The 23758-nt window shown below is 41.1% G+C and overlaps 1 protein-coding gene across 1 annotated transcript in view; it reads left to right on the forward strand.

Moving 5' to 3' along the window:
• Positions 1-3062: 3062 nt before the first annotated feature.
• LOC144604898 (lysine-specific demethylase RSBN1L-like) overlaps positions 3063-23758 on the forward strand; it is a 45932-nt gene continuing 25236 nt past the window's right edge. Inside the window, exons 1-2 of the mRNA XM_078419723.1 lie at positions 3063-3577; positions 20231-20862. Coding sequence (XP_078275849.1) covers positions 3064-3577; positions 20231-20862 — 1146 coding nt within the window. The 5' untranslated portion in view covers position 3063. The remainder of the gene's footprint in view (positions 3578-20230; positions 20863-23758) is intronic.

A 23758-nucleotide genomic window follows, 5' to 3' on the forward strand; every position in this document is an offset into this window, starting at 1 on the left:
CGATGACCTGGTATGGAACACCTCATCTTGGGCGCAGATGTGGTGTAGATGGAGGAATTGGGAGTCGGGGATAGTCTTTACACCAAGCAGGGTGGGAAGAAATGTAGTCTAGATCGCTATGGGAGTCAGTGGGTTTATAATAGATGTCAGTTGATAGTTTGTTTCCTGTGATGGAGACGGTGAGATCAAGAAACTATAGGGAGATGTCAGAGATGGTCCAAGTGAATTTGCGTGCATGATAGAAATTAAAAGTAAAGTTAATGAAGTCGGTGAGTTCTGCATAGGTGCAGGAGATAGCACCGATGCAGTCTTCAATGTAGCGGAGGTGGAGTTCGGGGATGGAGCCAGTGTTTGCCGGAACAGTGATTGTTCGACATACCCTACAAAGAGGCAGGCATAGCTGGGCCCATGCTATGCCTTGGATTTGGACAAAGTGGGAGGAGTCGAAGAGAAGTTGTTACGGGTAAGGACCAGCTCTGCTAGGCAGAGGAGAATGTTAGTAGACGGGAATTGGCTGGTTCTGCGGTTGAGGAAAAAACATCTTTAAGACCTTCCTAGTGGGAGATGGTGTAGAGTGACTGAACATCCATGGTAAAGATGCGGTAGTGGGGGCCTGGAAAATGGAATGGCATAGCTTTAAGATTACATGCAGGAGAGATGATTGCTTTAACTTGGCAGTATGTTTGGCATGGACATTGTGAGCTGAAGGCTTGTTCCTGAGTTGAACTGTTCTATGTTACAGAAATTCTTACAGGCTATTATTTTATTAGCCTGCTCAAGTTTCCTTTTCTTTAACAATGCCTTAGTTCTACTTTGGCGAACACTACCCCTGCATTGCCTTACATTATCGTCAACAACGTATTTGTTTGAAGTTACTCATTATTGGTAAAAGTACCTTTTACTTTTCTCATCCGTCAGTCAACTCACGACTTTAGTATTTGTTTTTTTTTAAATTTAAGACTAGGTTTTAGTCTAAACTAAACCACTTTCTATGTTTACATGCAAATCAAATCCTGGCCACGAAGTCCTTCTCAACGTTTATGACAAAGAAAAAAGTTCCTTAATCTTTGAAATACGAGCACTCCCTGATTACTGAAATCTTTTGGCAATTTCCTAGACACAAACATAACGACGGTTGTTCATAACAAAGAACTCATGGGTTAGAACATCCAAGCAGATGGAAAAATATATCAAGAGTATTTAATTGTCATTTGTACTAACAGAACAATATAAATCTTGCAACATTACAAGCCTGTAACAATACAAAAATATATAAATAAAATTCCAATAAATCAATAACCCCAATACTAGTGCAAAAATAGCCCATGGTCTTTAGTGCAACCAGTGTCCATGATTGTTGGAAAGAGGCTATTCTTAAACCTGGTGGTCATGGTTTTCAGGCTTTTCCCTTGATTATACGAGTGAAATTGGAATGTGGAGTTGGTCTTTGATATTGGCTGCCTTTTTGAGGCAGTGCCTCATATGGATCTCTTGGATGGAGGAGAGGTCAGTTGCCGTAATGAACCCGGGCAACATGCACCACTCTAAACTCCTTCCTGGGTGTTTGAGTTACCTTATCAACAAGATGCAACATCAAAATAATAATCTTGGACTGACTTGTACATTGTGTGCTGGCAGCAAGAGCTGAACTACTCTGGAACTGCCCTGGTCTGACACCAACCCGGACACAACTTGGGGTGTCTGACACTTGGGGGGGGGGGGGGGGGGGGGTGGGTTCGGACACCGGAACACGGACAGCCGGCGCCCTTATCATGTATCTATACACTGTAAATGGATTGATTGTAATCATGTATTGCCTTTCTGCTGACTGGTTAGCACGCAACAAAAAGCTTTTCACTGCACCTGTACCGATACTCATGACAATAAACTAAACGGAGCCTTCACTTGCTGAACATGGCTTCAAACATTGCATCATTTTGAGAGCCCTTGCTTTCATAAGTGATCGGGGCAGAATTGGGCCATACGGCCCCTCGTCTCCTCCACCATTTAGTCATGGCTGCTCCTTACCCGCTTGTCCCCAAAACCCTTGACAACCCATATTAATCAAGATACTGAAGAATGGTCTCGACCCAAAACGTCACCCATTCCTTCTCTCCCGAGATGCTGCCTGACCCGCTAAGTTACTCCAGCATTTTTTGTCTACCTTCGCTTTAAGACAATAGACAATAGGTGCAGGAGGAGGCCATTCGGCCCTTCGAGCCAGCACCGCCATTCAATGTGATCATGGCTGATCATTCTCAATCAGTACCCCGTTCCTGCCTTCTCCCCATACCCCCTGACTCCGCTATCCTTAAGAGCTCTATCTAGCTCTCTTGAATGCAGTCAGAGAATTGGCCTCCTCTTCCTTCTGAGGCAGAGAATTCCACAGATTCACAACTCTCTGACTGAAAAAGTTTTTCCTCATCTCAGTTCTAAATGGCCTACCCCTTATTCTTAAACTGTGGCCCCTTGTTCTGGACTCCCCCAACATTGGGAACATGTTTCCTGCCTCTAACGTGTCCAACCCCTTAATAATCTTATACGTTTCGATAAGATCTCCTCTCATAACAGTATATAACAGTATAACAGAACTTTATTGTCATTCGGTATAAATACCGAACGAAATTTCAGCAGTCACAAGACACAGCAAAAAAGAAAAGAACACAGGACACACGACCCCAACACCAACATCCTTCTAAAACATGCTTTAAACCAGCATCTGCAGTTTTTTTCCTACTAGTCAAGAATCTATCTATCTCTGCCTTAAAAAGGCATATTACGTCGGATTCACGAGAGTTAAACATCACTAAAATGAAAGTTTTAAACGTTTTGTTTCCGTCCCGTAACAGCAACTTCTCGTCCGCCGCGATGCCACAGAACCCGGGCTCACTTCCCGTCCACAGACGTGACCGGGCCCACCCACTGACGTCACGTTTCCGCTCCCAAGCCCAACGGAAGCGGTCCGGTGTGTGATTGACGCGCCGGCCGGCCAGTCAGCGGGCGCGGCCGCTCGGGCAGCGATGACTCCACCACAAGGCAGGACAATCTCGACCAAGGTTCAAGATGGCGCAGTTGAGTTACATTCGCGTTGTGGTTGACAAAAATGATAATGGTGAGCGGTCAGATCCACCGTCAACTCCCAACCCAGAGGTTCTCAAGGTGAATCCGGCCACGCATGCCTCATCGGAGCACCATAAAACTGCAGCGAAGAAGAGGAAGATGCAACCATTGCCCGAAGGTTACCCGAAGCCCTCAATAGAAGTGCGTGGCGCCCATCCGCCGACGAGTTTGTTGCTGGTGGGGAAGGGCAATGATGGGAAAGACAGGGACAGAGATCGGGAGAAGGGCAGTGCTCACACTAACAAACGCTGCTCGGAACTTGGCGTGAGCTCTAAATATACGGTGGCAACTCCCGTTCCAAGCTCTCTTCCTGCTCTCTACAGTTCCGTAACCTCCTCGCTCTACCTCCACTCGAAATCCAGTAAATCTTCCAAAGAAAAGTACAACAGCAGCAAAGAGAAGGACAAGAAACACAGGGCCAAGAAAGAAAACGGCGACGTCAAATTGCTTCAGAAAGGTACAGTAAGTGTAGCAGTTAAAAAGCTTTGAGATGTTTTCACCGTCCTGTGTTTTTGCTTATTGTTGACATCGGAAATGAGCAACTGCTCCCAGAAGAATTTTTGGCGCCAGATGGGTCCCCGAGATCTGCAGATGGACCTCAAAACGTCACATCAGATATCAAGTGGTGAATACCACTCTTAACCATCTTGTTATTAGAATACAGAACTCGCAATTAAATGTTCTAAGGTAGAATGATCTCAACGTATCTTTTGTTGTACTGCACAAATATTTTTATATTTTAAATTATTTTGTAATTTATGACAAAACTGGTGACTGTTCATTCAGTATATAGGGTCAGTTCAGTTCAATCTAATCTATACCACTTTCTTCTGTGTTAAGGTCTAGCCTTTATTCCACGGGAAGCAGGCAATAAAGGTCATGGGGTTTGCTCTTCTTGTAGGTAGTACACAGTACAATTACTGTGCCGTGACAGTGGAATTGGGTGTCAGAGTGGTGCGAGGTGTCAATTAAATGGGCTCCTGTGTCCTAGGTAATCATGAATTACTTGAGTGTGTGGGAACTCCGGGCACGTGAAAGGTATTCCCTTGCATTCCTGATTTTTGTTTTGCAGATTGTAGATAGATTTGGGGTGATGGTTGAGTCCTACCAATGTGTCTAGACGATGGCTTGATCATGCAACTGTCATATTGATGTGGCTTATTCTGGTAAACTTCTGATCAATTGTGAGCATTCCTGTAATTGTAAGCTCTCCAGGATATTGATGGGAATATTAAAATAATGTTGATGGTAGTTGTTAGACGTTCTCCATTTGTAAATGGTGATGGGTAGCACAAATGTGACTTGCTACTTATCACTTGTCCCTGAATGTCATCCAGGTCATGCTGCATGGGATACTTTATAAAACATACAGCAAGATGTCTGCCATTTATCTATCGAATTGTGCACTTGTCACAAACATTTACATTTCTAATCTTGCAAAGGCTTGCTCATTGATTAAACAACTGGGGGAAATGAAGTTCTTTACTCATAGAAAAAAAGACTGCTGATTGTTTTTTTAGTTGGTGAAAGATTGGGGAGTGTCCCGATATATATATAACAAGCTAACATGTGGACAGTTAAGAGGACCACTGAGATTTAGAACACGAAAGGAATTAGAGCATGGACAGGGAAATAAATGATGGTGATCAGCCATGAAAAGGTTGATTTAAAGAATTGGCTTGAGGGGCAAATAACTTTTGTTCCTTTTACTGTACTATTACAATTAGTTTGGATTAGGAAACTGTCCTGTCGTTAGGTCCTGAGGTTGAAATAATTGTTATTCAGCATTTGCAATCACTTTTCAGTGTTTGGCACTGCTCTACTCATCACAGATTCCTTTTGGTTTTGTTTTTCTCAAGGTTGATTGATGTTGCACATCTACCTTGGTATCAATAGAATTTCTGCTCCTTTCACTATTTTTGTTTCAAAGTTGTGATGAGTTCTGGCTCTGGTCAAACTCAATAGACATTGTTTAATAAGTTCACTCTGGTTACACCTCTCCATTGCTGCTAATTAAGTGTAAGCTGATTGGATGGTAAAGGGACCTATTTGGGGTTATACTGCTTTATATACATGAGGCATTTTTTCACTTTCTCAGGTTGTTTGCAATGTTGAAGGTATAGCTAGTTCTGGGGCATACATTTTCAGAACCTCCTAGATTCATGGAGCCGGACACCGTGCAAACAGGCCCTTCGGCTCAACTTGCCTCATACCATCCATAATGTCTCATCCACACTGGTCCTATCTGCCAGTCTTTGGCCCGTATTCATTAAAACCTTTCCTATCCATGTACCTGTCCAAATCACTTTTAAATGTTGTTATCATAACTGCCACAACTAACTCCTCTTGACAGCTTTTTTCATATACCCACCCATGTGTGAAAAGGTTGCCCCCTCCAGTTCTTATAAAGTTTTTCACCTCTCACATTTAACCTATGTCTTCTGGTTCTTGATTTCCCCGACAATGGGTAACAGACTCTGTGCATTCAACCTATCTATTCCTCTCATGATGTACACTTCTGTAAGATCATCCCACAGCCTCCTGCATTCCAATGAATATCTCTTTAACTCTGGCCCTCAAGTCCTGGCACCATCCTCATCAATCTTGTCTGCATTCTTTCCAGCTTAACAATATCCTTCTATAGCAGGGTGACATAAACTGAACACAATACTCCAAATGCAGCCTCAACAATGTATTGTACAAGTAGAATGTAGAACAACTACGATGACTTCCCAACTTCGATACTCAATACCCTGAATAATGAAGGCCAATGTACCAAAAGTGATCTTGACCATGTTATCTACATGTCGCTCTGCTGTACGACATTCTCCAGGGGCCCTGTCATTCACTGTGAAGGTACTGCCTTGGTTTGGCTTTCCAAAATGCAGCACCTCGCACATATTTGTATTAAAGCCAAATAACCATTCCTCAGCCCACCTTCCCAGCTGATTAAGATCCTACTGTAATATTTGATGACCATCGTCGCTATCTACAATACCATCCACTATTCATGCCTTGTACATTCTCATCCAAATTGCTGATACGAATGATTGGTCCCTCAGATTGATGGAAATGGTAGGTTACGGGATTGCTAGGGATGAAGTTGATAATGGAATTTATAGCTAATGGTTTAGAGCTTCATTGATGCCTGGTTTTGATCTTTGTGTTTGCTTTGAATGGGAAAACAGGTCTTTATTTCCACAAGAACTTTGCTTTCTTTCCAACAATACAGTATGGATAGATGTATCTACAATAGGTAGATTAATAAAGATATTGAGATAGTCTCCTGGTTTGTTCTCTTGTCAGCTGCAGCAAACTAGTGATTCCAGAGTAAAAGAAGAGGACTTCCAGGTCCAGTCATTATTTTGTGTTACCACTCTGAGTTGATCATGTTTATGGGGCGTAATGTGCCTAGGGATAGTGATGCAGCAAGTCAGGGGCCAGCTGAAATGTATTATTTGTGAATATGACTTCTAAGAATTTAGCCTGCATGTTCTTTTGTAGCCTTCGCTATTTGCCACATCCCTAAATATTGGCAAGGGCAGCTTTCCTGAGTTGATTGGATTAAGTGTGCCACCTGTGTGTGATATTTAAATTAGTGCTAGCATGTTCACATTTCTTTTTGTCCTAAAGTAAGACACTGAATTTTGCGAATCTGTTATAAATTATAAAACAAATACCGTAATTTGTCAGCAAGCAAAGCAGCATCTAAGAGAAGTGAAACTGATCGAATGTAGTCATTGATTTTATTGCAACTAGATAAAGTTAAAGCTAAAGCCTAAAGGTTTGAGCGAACACAAAATCTGGGAAAAGATAGCCAGCTGGAGTAAAACTAAAATCAGAATAAAATTTGATTGAAGCAATTATGGTGTAAAGTAAAAGAGTAATGGTTAACGACAAAGGAAGTTGCAATGACCATCTTTCGCCTCTCACCATTTAGGATTCGGGCTCTTTCCCAGGTGAAATGGTGATTTATTACTTGTATATCTTTCAATTTAGTGTACATGTCTTTAAATATGGTATAGACTATTCCATGCTTGCAATCTGTCTCTGCATCGGGAAACGCATGCATTTGGGGTTTCCATACATGGAAAGCCTCTATTCAGACCCCAAGCATTAACCTGAGATTCCAATTGCCTATTTTAATTTTCTTCACCTTTTACGTGTCTTTGGGGTTCCGCACTGTTCCATTGCAGCTTGGCCTAACTTTGGAAGATCAACTTGTACTTTGACTAGGTATGTTACAGCCTTTTGTGCTTAAGATGGGTTCAGCAGTTTCAAATAATGATTTTTGTATTCCTATAATTTAAAACACTTTATGTAAACTTTTTGATAGAGCAGAGGGCAGTTAAGTGCTAAGCCAATTACTAGAGAACTGGAATCGTAGATAACCTACAGTAGTTATTCACAAAATGCTGGAGTAACTCAGCAGGTCAGGCAGCATCTCGGGTGAGAAGGAATGGGTGACGTTTCGGGTCGAGACCCTTCTTCAGACTGATGTCAGGGGGGTGGGACAAAGGAAGGATATAGGTGGAGACAGGAAGATAGAGGGAGATCTGGGAAGGAGGAGGGGAAGAGAGGGACAGAGGAACTATCTAAAGTTGGAGAAGTCGATGTTCATACCACTGGGCTGCAAGCTGCCCAGGCGAAATATGAGGTGCTGTTCCTCCAATTTCTGGTGGGCCTCACTATGGCACTGGAGGAGGCCCATGACAAAAAGGTCAGACTGGGAATGGGAGGGGGAGTTGAAGTGCTCGGCCACCGGGAGATCAGTTTGGTCAATGCGGACCGAGCGCAGGTGTTGAGCGAAGCGATCGCCGAGCCTGCGCTTGGTTTCGCCGATGTAAATAAGTTGACATCTAGAGCAGCGGATGCAATAGATGAGGTTGGAGGAGGTGCAGGTGAACCTTTGTCTCACCTGGAAAGACTGTTTGGGTCCTTGGATGGAGTTGAGGGGGGAGGTAAAGGGACAGGTGTTGCATTTCGTGCAGTTGCGGGGGAAAGTGCCCGGGGATGGGGTGGTTTGGGTAGGAAGGGACGAGTGGACCAGGGAGTTACGGAGGGAACGGTCTCTGCGGAAAGCAGAGAGGGGATGGGAAGATATGGCCAGTGGTGGGGTCCCGTTGTAGGTGACGGAAATGTTGGCGGATGATTTGTTGGATCCGCTGGCTGGTGGGGTGGAAGGTGAGAACGAGGGAGATTCTGTCCTTGTTGCGAGTGGGGGGAGGGGGAGCAAGAGCGGAGCTGCGGGATGTAGAAGAGACCCTACTTATTTTCACCTACAGTAGTGACATGCACATTTCTTTCCCTATGGATGTTATTGAATGTAAACAAAATGCTGGAAATACCTGTTACGTCACCTTAGAACAAGCAATCGGAACTAATAAAAGGCCATCAACCTAAAATGCTAACTTTATTTCTTGTTTTCAATACTGTCTGACTTTTAATACTTCTGGCATTTTCTATTGATTATGGATTTTAGAAGCCACTGTAATCTACTGTTATGGTATTAGTGAATGGAAGTTTTTCTCTTGCAATGAACTGCTACTTTCATGGTTGCCACAACAGATACTGGTTTTATTTCAGAGTGTTTAACTGAATTTAAATATTCCTACTGATGGGAATTTGAACCCCATCATGACGATGCTGTGGGCCACGGCCTCTTTTTCTCCCCTTCTACCTCTGCCCCACCATTCCCCTGCTCAATGCCTGCAAATAGGTTTTTCGATAGTAGTTTTTTATGTTGCATAGTTTTTGATTATATAAATTCTATTGCCAGAGATCATTGAAGAAGATAAATTGTGGATGAAATGCATTTCTTACAATAATGCTATCAAATTGTTTATCTAGGTTCATTCAAAATATATAAGCTGGTTAGGGTGTGCATTTTATAATTATCAGATATTTTGGGGCCATATGGCGCTGTAAACAATGCTTCTCTACCTTAAGCACCAGCTAATTCAAAAGCTGTTTATTGGCATAATTTTAGTGCATGATGCAATGAAACTGCAGGTTCACTGTGATGTCTGAATGACGAATGAAAGGATGTGCTTCTAATATTCAATGTTTTGAGTAAGATCAGAACAAAGAATAGTGCCCACAGGAATGGGCCCTTCAGCCTAATATGTCTGTGCCAAATGCAGTGCCAATCTAAACTAATCCCATTACCTGCATGTGATCTGCATCCTTCTATTCCCTGTTCACGTCAGTCGAGTGTTGCTATTATATCTGATTCCACCACCACCCCTCTCCTTGCAGCATGTTCCCAGCACCTAGCATTCTGTATGTGCTTTTAAAAAATAAAACAACTTGTCTTCCAAATCTCCTTTAGAACTTTTCCCCTCTCATCTTAAACCTATGCCCTAGAGTATTTAACATTTTCTCCCCGGGACAAAGATTCTGACTGTCTCCCCTATTTCTACATCTTACAATTCCTGTGTGGTATTGTTCTATGTTCTAGATAAAACATAGAACAATACCACACAGGAATAGGCCCTGTACACTTTTATCAGGTCAACCCTCTGTCTCTAATGCTTCAGAGAAAACAATCCTTCATTGGTCTTGGCATGGCAAAGAGCAAATCATCCAGTGACTCATATAGTTCAGGATTTGTATCTCCTGCACTAAGTTATTGTTTTGTGGTTGTCTCAAAAACGAATTGTGAGAACTTGAAAGGTTATATTTGGCGGTGCTTTTAATCTGATAAATGTCTGGTTTTAATTCAGACTAATCAGTTTGCATGTCGGAAATGAATTATTTTTGTGTAGTGCTGCCTTTGGGGATTAACTGGCAAAGCCCCTGCTGCAAACCAAAATTGTCTGTTAAGTTATAATTATATAAATCAGAAATGTGGTAACTAATTTCAGGATGTAGATAGAATTCCCGAGTAGGCAGACATGTGACATTTAATGCAGAAATTTAATGCTGTGAATTATGAAGTCATGCAGTTTTGAAATTAAATTTCTAAATAATAAAATACCAAATAAGATGCGGGAATGGGGAAACCAGAAGATTTGCAAATGCACATAAATATTTGAAGCATAAAGCCTTCATAACTTTATAAATAAAAAGCAACGGTGATGCACAGAATCTTACAACTGTGGTCGCGAGATGGATTTTTTTAAATCCAATTATGAGCACTGGTTGTTAGAAATAAAGTCTTAGAGAATTGCAGAGATTCTAGTGAGTAAGAGCCAATTGTGAGCATTATTGTAGTATCTGGGGTGATATTTGGGGATGGTTATGGGCAGATTTAATAGAAGGATTCAGAATTATGATGTCAAATGTTGTAGGCCATTCATGGGGACTAGGGAGCAGCTGCTCCATGTTGAATGGTCTTTCTGGATTATGTGCGCTCTTTGTCTCTCACAAGTATGTTATTGGGTGGGGTGGCATCTTTTTGGCTGCCCAGCTCTTCCTGGCCTGGATAGCTCTAAGCTAAAGCTCTAGGCTGACAAGAACTGAACCAATCAAGGAGAAGGGACGGCAGTCGCTTCCATCGCATCCGACAGGTGGTTTAGCTTAGAGATACAGCGCGAAAACAGGCCCTTCGGCCCACCCAGTCCGTGCCGACCAGCAATCCCTGCACACTAACACTATCCTACACCCACTAGGGACAATTTACAATTATACCAGGCCAATTAATCTACAAACCTGAACGCCTTTGGAGTGTGGGAAGAAACCGAAGATCTCGGAGAAAACCCATGCAGGTCAAAGAGAGAACATACAAACTCCATATAGACAGCATCCGTAGTCCGGATCGAACCCGGGTTCCTGGTGCTGTAAGGCAACAACTCTACCACTATGCCACCGTGCAGTCCAAATGGTGTTGAAAGAATCATAGGATCCACATGATCTGGGTCTGTTGACGAATGGGACAGCCAATAGTTGCCCCCAGCAATGGCCCAGAGTCCCTGTCCATGTAGTGACTGACCACACTACTCGCCCAGTCCCATCTATGTGCAGCATTTTCCTCTTTAATACTGGCATGTGAATTTTCCACGGATATCTGCGTTTTCAAAATCCATTTTCTACGCCTTTTGCATGATTTCTGCGTTTTTCACTTCGCCAAAATCGCGTTTACCAACGGAGAAATCAGATCGAAGAAAAGAAAGGGGAAAAAAAAGAAAATAAACGATGTATAGCAGTGTTTCTCAACTGGGGTTCCCCGGAACACTAGTGTTCTGCTAGAGGTCACTAGGGGTTCCACGAGAAATAGCCGCTAATCATTGAAATCCGGCCAAAATGACGAAATCCCCACGCCCTGGAAGTTTCCCCGAAAATGTGGCACCTAAGGTGGGCAAGGCAGCCAATCTCGACCTCATCGGGACTTCCACAGCCGATCGGTGGGTTGAATTTGCAACCTGCGGCCGGGGCTCTGGAACTCCAGCCCAGCTGGAGCCAGCACATCTATCCCCATAGCTGACTTCCTTGGCTGGCTGGGTAAACCAGCAAAGCTCTGGAACCAAGATTGCCAGAAAATCAGTGGTGGAACTGTAATGAGTAAATATACAATAAAATACAATACAATATATTTTTATTGTCATTGTACAGGGTACAACGAGATTGGGAATGCGACTTCCATACGATAAAATAAATTAATTAGCTAATCAGCATAAATTTGGACAACCCAGTGAAACAAAATTAGAAACAGTTCTAAACAGAATAAAGTGCAAATAGGTCTGTGCCGGGTCGCTGTGCGATGTGACCATCCGACTCAGCCGGACCGGTTCAGTGCAGCTATGGCCCTAAAATATTCAATTTAAGTGCAAGATTATATAACTAAATTAATTTAAATAATAAAATTGTTATTAGTATACAGTGACATATTCACATTATTTTGTAATGTCCGTTTCTGCTTTGAAATGCACTAAAAGAGGCTTGAAACTGGTAATTTTGAGTGTCGATTTTCCAATTTTTTGATCCCTGCTGTACGCCTTGCGCAAATGCTCAGCTCTTTTCCTCTTTTTTTTTTTACCTCACTCACATGCCTGTTAAAAACGGTTCATGATCATGTTATTAATGAAGTGATGCAATCAGAGATACATCTCAGTATCTAATGATCCCTTTTTTAATGCTTCTAAAATGCAGGTATTCTAATTTCTGGGGAAGTGTTCTAAATTCTGAAGGGGGTACCAGTGTGTAGAAACAATGGGGGCAAACGAAGTTCAATATTGTTTCAATTTAATATAGCTAATTCATCCTCGTGCAGCAATATTCCATGCTGAGTTTAGAGGACATAATCATTAGGAATGAGAAGGCTGAATGCTCTTGTTCAGAGACTGGGGTTGGGAAGGGGGAGGAAAAGGCTGAGGCATAGCCGAGGATGGGTCTTTTAAGGTTAGAAAGTTTGGTGGATCAAATTTAGAACTTATTTTTTCACCAGTGATGTTGTTTAAAATTAGAGGTCATGAATATAAAGTATCCATTTAAGTCCAGTAATGAATTCAGAGAAATTTGTTTATTCAGCAAGTGGAAAGAATGTAAAACATGTTAGCACAAGCACTGTTGAGCCAACTGCTGTCTCAGAGCTTGGTTTAAAGCAATGCCAGGTAAATGCGTTAAGGTGAAAGATAAATATAAATGTTGATCAGAGTTGGATGAAAGCATTAGGGGGAAGCTTGTGTGGAGTACATCTACCAGCATTTGGGGCCAATGACTTGTTCTGTTAACTTGTATAACCCATAGCCCATTACTAACAAATGAGGTGGGATTGAGAAGTTAAATTACATTTAAGAAAACTTCTTGGTTTCAAAACCGTATCATGTATTTCTTTTAATTTAGAAGGTCTGTTTTATCTAACAGAATTGTTTAATAGGGTTTAATAGGTAGATAGAGAAGAACCATTTATTTTAGTGGAATCTAGATCATGTCATTGCAATTTTGTAACTGGAGGCATGAGTGTAACCCAGAACAACAACTTTTAATAGATTACGGTAGAACTCCAATAATCTGTTATCTAACTATTCAGAAATCCGAATTGTTTGGCATCTGGCTCCCTCGGTGATATATAATGTGCTCCTATCTGATGCTAGATCTATGGAAAAATGGTCCTTTGTCTACTTATCTGATGCAATGTTGTGGCATGGTTATAGCATATGATTAACAAGTGCTGAGAATAACATGCAACCACTTGTACTGCACCTTTCAAAGAATAGATGCAAAATAAATATTGTGACGTTTTGTGCTTGCTATGGCAACACATGTCAGTGATTGTAAGGATGAAATGCCTTTGGCATTTCCCTTTTGTTTCCAATGTCAGCAGTAAATTATTCAGGGTGAGAGCTAGGAAAAGCATGCAAAAATGAAAATACATACATGGATTTCCCGATTTATTACAACCATTCCTATTTTTATGCTTCAAATTTAACATTTCAATTCTTACATTACCAATCCTGGCAGTTTTGTTGTCTATATATAGTATTCAGCAACAACGCTTGGTTTAAACCTCGACGACAACTTCTTACAAAGATCTAGTGATCAGGACTGCCTTCCATGCTGTATATAATTGTGTAGATTTCCCATTTTCTAGAAGCAGTAGTGGTAACATAGTGATTCTAGTTGACCCCTTTCATCCAGCACCAGTGATGATGTTGAGCTTGCTGAACACACTGCCACATTGAAGAATTGAAATAGAATTAGGATTTTTGCCATTAATTGCATTTTTGGAAATGGGAAGAAGTTAATCAAAATTGAAGTCAACTCAAGAACTGCAGGTGCTAGAATCTTGAGCAAAAAAACCAAACTGCTGGAGCACGTCAAGTGGCATCGGCATTTTGGTCTGGGATGACATATGGTAGCCTGTTCATGTGTGACAGTGGTTAGCTACGTCATTAAAGTGTTAAGTGCATTATTTAATCCATGCTTCTGTTGATTTATTTGCTGAGTTGAGGGTGAAAATATATTGATTCCTTCTCAAGCAAAATGCCCTTGGTTGTCCAAATGTAAATTAAATCTCAATTAAGTTAGTGAAATTCTTTAACGGAGGCCTATACATTTGCTCTTCCTTCTACTGATACGACATTAAATAATTAATTTAACATGTGCTTCAATTCTAGTTGGCTCCGAATAATGAAGCGAGCTATTTTGCCTGTATCCAGTAATTTGAAAAACAATTCAGCTAATTCCTTGCTCTTATGTTTTTACATACCACTTTCCTTAAACATGTTCTATTCTTAAAAATATTATCCTGGATAGGTTTTTTGTAACTTCTCTTTCTTTACCTATCTGGGCACTTCTATTGGAAAGCCTAATGTAAATATCCCAGTCTGCTCTGAATTGAAAATCCAGGCCCATATCTAACCTTCAGAAGCAATTGATTTTTCCTTTCATATAATCAGTTGGGCTGAGTGGCCTGTTGTAAATTTTATGCATATTCTTGTATTTAGTTCATTTTTCTTAAAAAAATATTTCAAATCCATAATGGACAAATTTCCAGTAATCTCAGTAGCTTTAGATACAAGGGAAACATATACAGTGTGTTTAAATCAAATGTATATTTATGTAAGCAGATTTATTTAATTGATGTTACTATGGAAATTGCCATTAAATGGTTGAACACATTGCCTTTGAGTTAAAGCTGTTGTGTGATAATTGAACTTCCGCTTTTAGTGCATAACACATGAGAGCTCAGTAAACAAATTTGCCTTTAAACGTGATCCATGTCTTGAAATGTCTACAGCTGTTACTGTGGTGCTAATGTTGTTCACATTGCAAGTGGAAACAAATGTGAACACTTCACCTGACCAGCATCGTACATAGCTGAAATCTTATCGTATTCTTCGAATTTCTATTGTCTGAAGTAGGATTACTAATCACAGTTGTACTTTGAATACCCTGTGGTGGACATGTTCTTGTAAGTTGAATATGGAGACAGTTGCTGGGATCTGGATCAAAAAGCAAGCTGTTATAGGGACTCTACGGTAGGGCAGCATTTGTGGAGATAAAGGAATTGTTGACGTACCATTGTGGAATCTTGACCTGACACTTCAGCTACCACTTAGCCAGTCTTGATGCAGAGTCTTGACCCAAAGCGCCAGCTATCCCTTTGCCTCCTCAGATGCTGCATAACCTGCTGTGTTTTTCCAGCAATTTGTTTTGTTTTAGGGTGAGACTTTTTCCAGAGATGGGTTTAAATATGATAATGTTTCTGATTTGATTTAATGACCATTGGATTTGCTGGGAACCTTTGTATGACTCCATAATTATTTTTTATTATGAACTTGCTGAAACTTGAGGCAGAATCTGTTGTGTGGCATAAAAGCATGTAAGAAGCATTGTTCTCCATTCAGGCAAAAAGTATACCTTACTTCAAGTCACATTGTGATACTTTGAGGTAAAACATACATTGCAAGTTGTTAAGGATTGCATTTTATTGAATATTACCGTTATTAATGTAATTTCATAGAGACCAAAAAAAGCCTAGTTATGTCTTGTTTCCCAGTCAGTCCATTAAGGATTTAAGTTACAAACCCAAAATGTAATTCTGCGATTTATATAGCTGTGGATCTGATGCAATAAGGTAAATTAGGTGTCATCCAGATAATTTCTTTTTTTAATTTGTATTGGAATCGTGCCTAATACTGCTGCGTAAATATTATTTGATTTTGGATTTGCACATAGCAAATAGGTTCAAGTTACCATATTAGCTATTCAATTACCTATCTTTACAGCCAATGAAATATTTTTGAATCGTTGTTATTGAAAAAATGTGGCAACATGTTTTCCCTCATAGAGCTCCCTTGATCAGTGATTTAATGATGACCAAATGAAATGTTTTAATATTAGATGATGGATAATTATTGGTCAGCCTATTGGTAAAACTCATCCCATCTTCGGAATGGCGCCGGGGAATCATTAGCATATACCTGAGAAATATCTTGTGAGATGTAAAACCTTTAAGTCAAAGTGGGCACATTTCACATGAGATATTTCTCACGCTTTAACAGTATTTCACCCCCTCGGCACTGCTCTGAAATCTCAACGTTGAATTTTCTTTTCAAGTCTCCCGAGGGAAACCTGAACTCTTACTTCTTCAGGAACAGCAGGAAAACTGATAACCAAGCTTCTAAAGATAGACACAAAATACTGGAGTAACTCAACAGGTTAGGCAGCATCTCTTGAGAAAATGGATAGGTGATGTTTTAGACAATAGGTGCAGGAGTAGGCCATTCGGCCCTTTGAGCCAGCACCACCATTCAATGTGATCATGGCTGATCATTCTCAATCAGTACCCCGTTCCTGCCTTCTCCCCATACCTCCTGACTCCGCTATCCTTGAGAGCTCTATCTAGCTCTCGAATGCATTCAGAGAATTGGCCTCCACTGCCTTCTGAGGCAGAGAATTACACAGATTTACAACTCTCTGACTGAAAAAGCTTTTGCTCATCTCCGTTTTAAATGGCCTACCCCTTATTCTTAAACTGTGGCCCCTGGTTCTGGACTCCCCCTTCATTGGGAACATGTTTCGAGCCTCTCACGTGTCCAACCCAATAATCTTATATGTTTCGATAAGATCCCCTCTCATCCTTCTAAATTCCAGTGTATACAAGCCTAGTCGCTCCAGTCTTTCAACATATGACAGTCCCGCCATTCCGGGAATTAACCTAGTAAACCTACGCTGCACGCCCTTAATCGCAAGAATAGCCTTCCTCAAATTTGGAGACCAAAACTGCACACAGTACTTCAGGTGCGGTCTCACTAGGGCCCTGTACAACTGCAGAAGGACCTCTTTGCTCCTATACTCAACTCCTCTTGTTATGAAGGCCAACATTCCATTGGCCAACACTGCCTGCTGTTCCTGCATGCTTCCTTTCAGTGACTAATGCACTAGGACACCCAGATCTCGTTGTACGTCCCCTTTTCCTAACTTGACACCATTCAGATAATAATCTGCCTTCCTATTCTTACCACCAAAGTGGATAACCTCACAGTTATTCACATTAAACTGCATCTGCCATGCATCCGCCCACTCACACAACCTGTCCGAGTCACCCTGCAACCTCATAGCATCTTCCTCACAGTTCACACTACCACCCAGCGTTGTATCATCTGCAAATTTGCTAATGGTACTTTTAATCCCTTCATCCAAGTCATTAATGTATATTGTAAATAGCTGCGGTCCCAGTACCGAGCCTTGCGGTACCCCACTCGTCACTGCCTGCCATTCTGAAAGGGACCCATTTATCCCCACTCTTTGCTTTCTGTCTGCCAACCAATTTTCTATCCATGTCAGTACCCTACCCCCAATACCATGTGCTCTAATTTTGCCCACTAATCTCCCATGTGGGACCTTGTCGAAGGCTTTCTGAAAGTCGAGGTACACCACATCCACTGGCTCTCCCCTGTCAATTTTCCTAGTTACATCCTCAAAAAATTCCAGAAGATTAGTCAAGCATGATTTCCCCTTCGTAAATCCATGCTGTCTCGGAACGATCCTGTTACTGCTATCCAAATGCACCGCAATTTTGTCTTTTATAATTGACTCCAGCATCTTCCCCACCACTGATGTCAGACTAACTGGTCTATAATTTCCCATTTTCTCTCTCCTTTCTTAAAAAGTGGGATAACATTAGCTACCCTCCATTCCACAGGAACTGATCCTGAATCTATAGAACATTGGAAAATGATCACCAATGCGTCCAAAATTTCTAGAGCCACCTCCTTAAGTACCCTGAGATGCAGACCATCAGGGCCTGGGGATTTATCAGTCCGATTAGTCTACCCAACACCATTTCCTGCCAAGTGTGAATTTCAGTTTTGGGTCAGGACCCTTCAGACTAATTGTTGGGGGAGACGAGAGGGAAGAGAAACTGGAAGCGAGAAAAGATCAGGACAAATCGGCGCTGGTAACCGATGACATCAGGCAAGGAGGTTCCCTGATAGGCTGAATTTTGGCTAGGTATTGTGTGATCCCAAGAGGGATAAATCTTCGCTAACTGTGGAACTGGCTAACTGACTTTTAGTGGAGGGGGGGGGCGAGGGGTGTGTTGGTAGAAGTTACTTAAAATAAGAGAATTCAACATTGAAACCATTGGTTTATAAGCTACCCAAATAGAATATGAGGTACAGTACCTTCAATTTGCATGTGTCCTCACTCAGGCAATGGAGGAGACCCAGGACGGAAAGGTCACTATTGGAAGGGGGGTTAAAATGGTTAGCAACTGCGAGATCCGATAGGCCTTGGCGGGCCAAGCCTCCGCATCCAGCACATCATCCGTTGACATTTCCAACACCACCAACGTGATCCCACTACAAATCGCATCTTCCCATCACCACCCCTTTCTGCCTTCGGCAGAGAATACTAATTCCACAACCAAAACAACCCCTTCCCTAGGAACGTTCCCCTGCAACCACAGGAGAAGCAACACTTGTCTTATATCTCCCTCCATCCAGGGACCCTAACGGTCCGTCCAGGTGAGACAGTTTTACATGCAACTCCTCTAACTCAATCTTCTGCATCTGTTGTTCCCAATGTGGGCACCTGTACATTGGTGAGGGAAAACGTAGATTCGGCAACCGTTTCGCACAACACTTGCACTTGATCCACCAAGTCCTACTGTATCTCCCAGATGCTAACCATTTTTTATTAATCTCTTGCATTTGAACCCTTACTGCATTTCAAAGTACTCCTTAAACTTATCTTGCGTGCTTCGAGATAATGTAAAGTTGCAGAGAATCATATTACCAGGTGTGTTTAAACTGTTGCTTTATGTTTGTCATGGTTCAGTGATATATCACTCATTCAACCAACAAATAATAATAATGCTGCCTAACCTGCTGAGTAGCAGCTTGTTTTTTGCTCAATATTACAGCATCTGCAGTCTCTTGTGTCTCCCCTCTAGTTCTTGTGTTCTGCTCAATTTTAGTGTCTCAACCAATTACATTTTTCAATACCCATAAAGCCTCAAAGACGTGTCTGGCTAACATTGCTTTCTATTGATTTGTCAACATGGTATAGTTTTGCTTTAGTGTTATTAATTATTGCTGTCTGGGATTTGTATTGTATCACAAGACTACAATTTCTTCCGATTTTAAATATAATTTTCTTTGAATGTCCACCTTTGCCACAGTGTTTATTTTTGGTGGTGGGGGGGGGGAGCAACACATCTGTATTTTATCATCCCGAATAGTAAGCATTATGATGTTGCTGTCCTCTAAACTGCTTTACATACACTCTAGATTCTTTACCATATAATATTTGAATGAATGAAGGGTATAACATTCTTTGCCCATAAAGGCTGGTGATTTCATCCTCATCAACTGGTCAGAAATGTGTGGTGGAGATAGGAAAGGGGGTTCTCATCTCAATGCACATGAATCGGCATGGTAATCATGCTTTGTTTACCATCGAAGGTGAATTTTATTTTTCTGTGGAGTTGCATTGCAATCATTAATACAGATGTTATCAGAATCTAATTTTCTTTTCCTTTGCATTGTCTTTTTAGCATTAATTTAAGAAGTCATATAACACTTCCATTGGTGATGAATTAATAGGAGCCAGGTTTCTTGTTGCATTGACCAACCTAGTTCCGTCGAATGTAAGGAATGCATTGTGCTTAATTCTCTGGAGAATGTTACCTCAGACCACTCCTGTGCATTTCCTTGCAACTGGTTCAAAAGCATTGGTAATGTCTTGTTCTGTGGTTGATACTGGCATTCCTGATCGGATTTAAATAAAGAGGAGAGTACAGTGGAGTAGAAGTTTAAAAACTCCTCAAAAAGAACCACAAATGAAATATATTTGGTTATCTTGAACTATTTACTCTGTAAGATAGACACAAAATGCTGGAGTAACTCAGCGGGACAGCAGCATCTCTGGATAGAAGGAATGGTTGACGTTTTGGGTCTCGACCCGAAACGTCATCCATTCCTTCTATCCAGCGATGCTGCTGTCCCACTGAGTTACTCCAGCATTTTATGTCTGTCTTCAGTGTAAACCAGCATCTGCAGTCCCTTCCTACATATTTACTTTGTGACCCTGATTGAAATTGAAACTTCTCTAAGGAAATGCGTAAAATAGGCTGTCCTTTATGAACTTGAGATTTTACATTTAAGATGGCATTACAAATTTGTTGAAGCTATAGATATTTTTTTGTTTCATTCACTTACAGGTAATGGAGAAAAAAGAAAACTTAGCACTGAAGAATTTCAGTTTAAAAAAATTAAGAAGAAAAAGAAAAAGAAACACAAGGAAAGTGAAAAACGAAAACAGCCCAAAATGTGCAGCAAATCCATTCAAACAGTTTGTTCGGAACTAATGTCAGAAATCAAAGAACAGCAGTTAACTTCAATACAAGATGCAAAAAAGTTAACCATTCTATACCCAGATGATAGATTGCCTGAAAGTCTGTCAGTGGAAAGTGGTCACCTTTCACCCAACATGTACAGCAACTGTAGTGTTGAAAACCAAGGTTCGAGGCTAAATTTGTTGGAATTCAGAAGGTTTATCCACATAGAAGACCAGCCTAATGGAGGAGCTTCAGTGGTGCATGCCTACATGGATGAGCTCTCTTCGTTATCTCCTGTGGAGATGGAGAGATTTTCAGAGGAATTTGTGAATCTGACATTTAGTGAGAATAATTCTGCAGCCTATTATGTTATGGGCATTGTTCATGGAGCTGCTGCATACTTGCCAGATTTCCTCGAGTACTTTGCCTATAGCTTTCCAACTGCACCAGTGAAGATAGAGATCTTGGGAAAGAAGGATATAGAGACAACTACCATTTCAAACTTCAATGCTCAGGTAGGGAGTGTGATTTAGAATTTAATATACTTAATGATACTTGAGGAAATAGTGGCAGTGTTTTTGATTGGAAGCTACAACCGCTGTAACCTTTTTCACCACTGGTATTGACGTTGTTTGGTGAGTTAATAGACTAGACAATAGGTGCAGGAGTAGGCCATTCGGCCCTTCGAGCCAGCACTGCCATTCAATGTGATCATGGCTGATCAGTTATTGAAATAAACCTGAAAGCAAACCTTTTGATTAGGTCAGCCAGATATTTAGATATGACTTTTCCCTTCCTTTATGGATCTCTCCAGCTCTCTCACGGGGATAGGCTTGGCACAAACATCCATTGAAAACTCGGGGACTTCTATCAATTGTCTTGACTATGCTTCTTGTCCTGGATTCCTCTAACTCGAATCTCTGTCTCCCTCGCAATTGCTCTAATAATGAGACTTTCCGCACAGATTCCGTCCTAAAATATGACTTCCTATCTAGCATAGTATGCAGGGTTCTTGACCCCATTTAATCTATTTATCCACGACTCTGCTCTTGCCCCCTCTTCTTGAACAGAGCAAGAACAGTTTTCGTGATCCTTCCCTTCTCCCTGCTAGCCTTCCTATTCAATTAATAAACTTTCGTAATTTTTGTCAACTCCCACAAAATTCCACCACTAGGAACTTCCCCCTCCCCTTTCAGCATTTTGAAGGGATCACTCCCTTTGCAACTCACTTGTTTTTTCTTCAATTCTCACGAATCTCATCCCCATCTTGCAGTATTTTCCCCTGCAGCCACAGGATTTGAAAGACCATTCCCTTCACCTCTTCCCATCTCATCACCCAGGATCCGAAACAGTGACAAGCAGCTATTCACATGCACTTGTTCCACAATGTGATCTCCTACACTGAGCAATTGCATTGTGGAGCATCGCAATCAGTTTACGAGTAACCCAATTCTCTAATTTAAATTATTTAAATGTCCATGCCACTCTGACGTATCAATCTGTAACCTCCTACACTCCTACAAGGTTTAACACATGCTTGAGGAACAGCACATCATCTTTCATGTGGACACGTTGCAAGCTTCTGGACAGGGCATCTAATTCTCCAGTTTTGGATAACACACTGCTTCTGTCTAACTCAGTTTATTTGTGTTTGGTCAGTTCTGTCAGTCATCTGTCTGCTTTTTATTCACATGGTTTTTCTCTCTCAATCAGTGTGGCCTGCTGGGCATGTTAAGCAGCACCACACATTTGTTGGTGTGCTATCAGAGATATTCACTTTATTCTTCACTTTATTCCCTTTCACCCTTTTCCCCAGCCTTTTCTGGAACTGAAAGCTAACTTGTTTTCTCTTTCCCCCATTTTTGACAAAAAGTCAGATCTGAAAGTTAACTCTGTTCTCCTTACATTGTACTTGACCTGCTGGATGTTTCTGAGTTTTCTATTTTTATTTCAGTTAGATAGTCCTCGGTTGAAATAAGTAGCTACAACTCCAATGACAAATGTCATTGGGAGTTGTAATCTAAGTTTGTGCATAACCGTTATTACAATACCCTGGGACTATTATTACAATAGTGATCATTATAAATATTAAATATAATTCTCCCTGTCCACTGATATGCTGTCCCCAGATCTGTGTACCTGCAGTGTCTACTTTAGGAATCGCCACAAATTTTGATAAAGTGCACAATGAGAGGAACCAGTCATTGTCAGTAAATGTGGTGATCATTTCTGGACCACTTGTCGAGTTTTGTCCCTGCTTTATGCTGCTCTCACAGAGAACCACCTTAATTTGTACAGCTGAGACTTATGGTTTCCAAAATAATCACTGCTTTTAAGTTTCAATGGAAGTGTTTATTTTGCTTAATATCATAACCTTTTAACTATGTAACAATTTAAATCTGATTATTTATGTTGTTTTTAAAACTGGATTTATGTTGTGGTTTATTGGGTAAAAGGCAAGAGCCTGGTGCTATCTAGTTTTATCTACACAGTCTATGCAGATAATGAGGGTGGAGTATGCAATTATATTATTTATAATTGTCTTATTATTCTCATTTAGATTTTTGTGAAACATGGGACTCAACCATTTGAACTGTGCTAATTATTTAACCATGGGCTCTGCATAAAGAATGTCTGAAGAAGGGTCTCGACCCGAAACGTCACCCATTCCTTCTCTCCCGAGATGCTGCCTGACCTGCTGAGTTACTCCAGCATTTTGTGAATATATAAAGAATGTATTTCCAAGAGCCAAACAAAAAAATACTTTGCTATTTTTGAGCAGAACTTGAGTACTGCATCTGGTTCTGCCCTGCAGGGTCCTAGTTTTTCATAGAACTCTCATAGAAAATAGGTGCAGGTGTAGGGCATTCGGCCCTTTGAGCTAGCACTGCCATTCAATATAATAATGGCTGATCATCCAAAATCAGTACCCTGTTCCTGCTTTCTCTCCCTATCCCTTGGTTCTGTTAGCCCTAAGAGCTATATCTAACTCTCTCTTGAAAACATCCTGTGAATTGGTCTCCACCGCCTTCCGTGGCAGAGAATTTCACAGATTCACAACTCTAGGTGAAAAAGTTTTTCCTCGCCTCAATCCAAAGTTGCCTAACCCTTAGATTCTGGTTCTGGACTCCCCCAACATTGAGAACATTTTTCCTGCATCTAGCCTGTCCAATCCCTTAAGAATTGTATATGTTTCTGTAAGATTCCCTCTCATCCTAAATTTCAGTGATTTCTTAGCCCAGTCAACCCATTCTTTCATCATATGTCAGATCCACCATCCCATGAATTATCCTGGTGAACCTATGCTGTACTCCCTCAATAACAATAATGTCCTTCCTCAAATTAGAAGACCAAAACTGCACACAATACTCCAGGTGTGGTCTCACTAGGACCCTCTATAACTGCAGTAGG

Source organism: Rhinoraja longicauda, chromosome 23, assembly GCF_053455715.1.
Source record: "Rhinoraja longicauda isolate Sanriku21f chromosome 23, sRhiLon1.1, whole genome shotgun sequence".
In the NCBI taxonomy this organism is placed as follows: domain Eukaryota; kingdom Metazoa; phylum Chordata; class Chondrichthyes; order Rajiformes; family Arhynchobatidae; genus Rhinoraja; species Rhinoraja longicauda.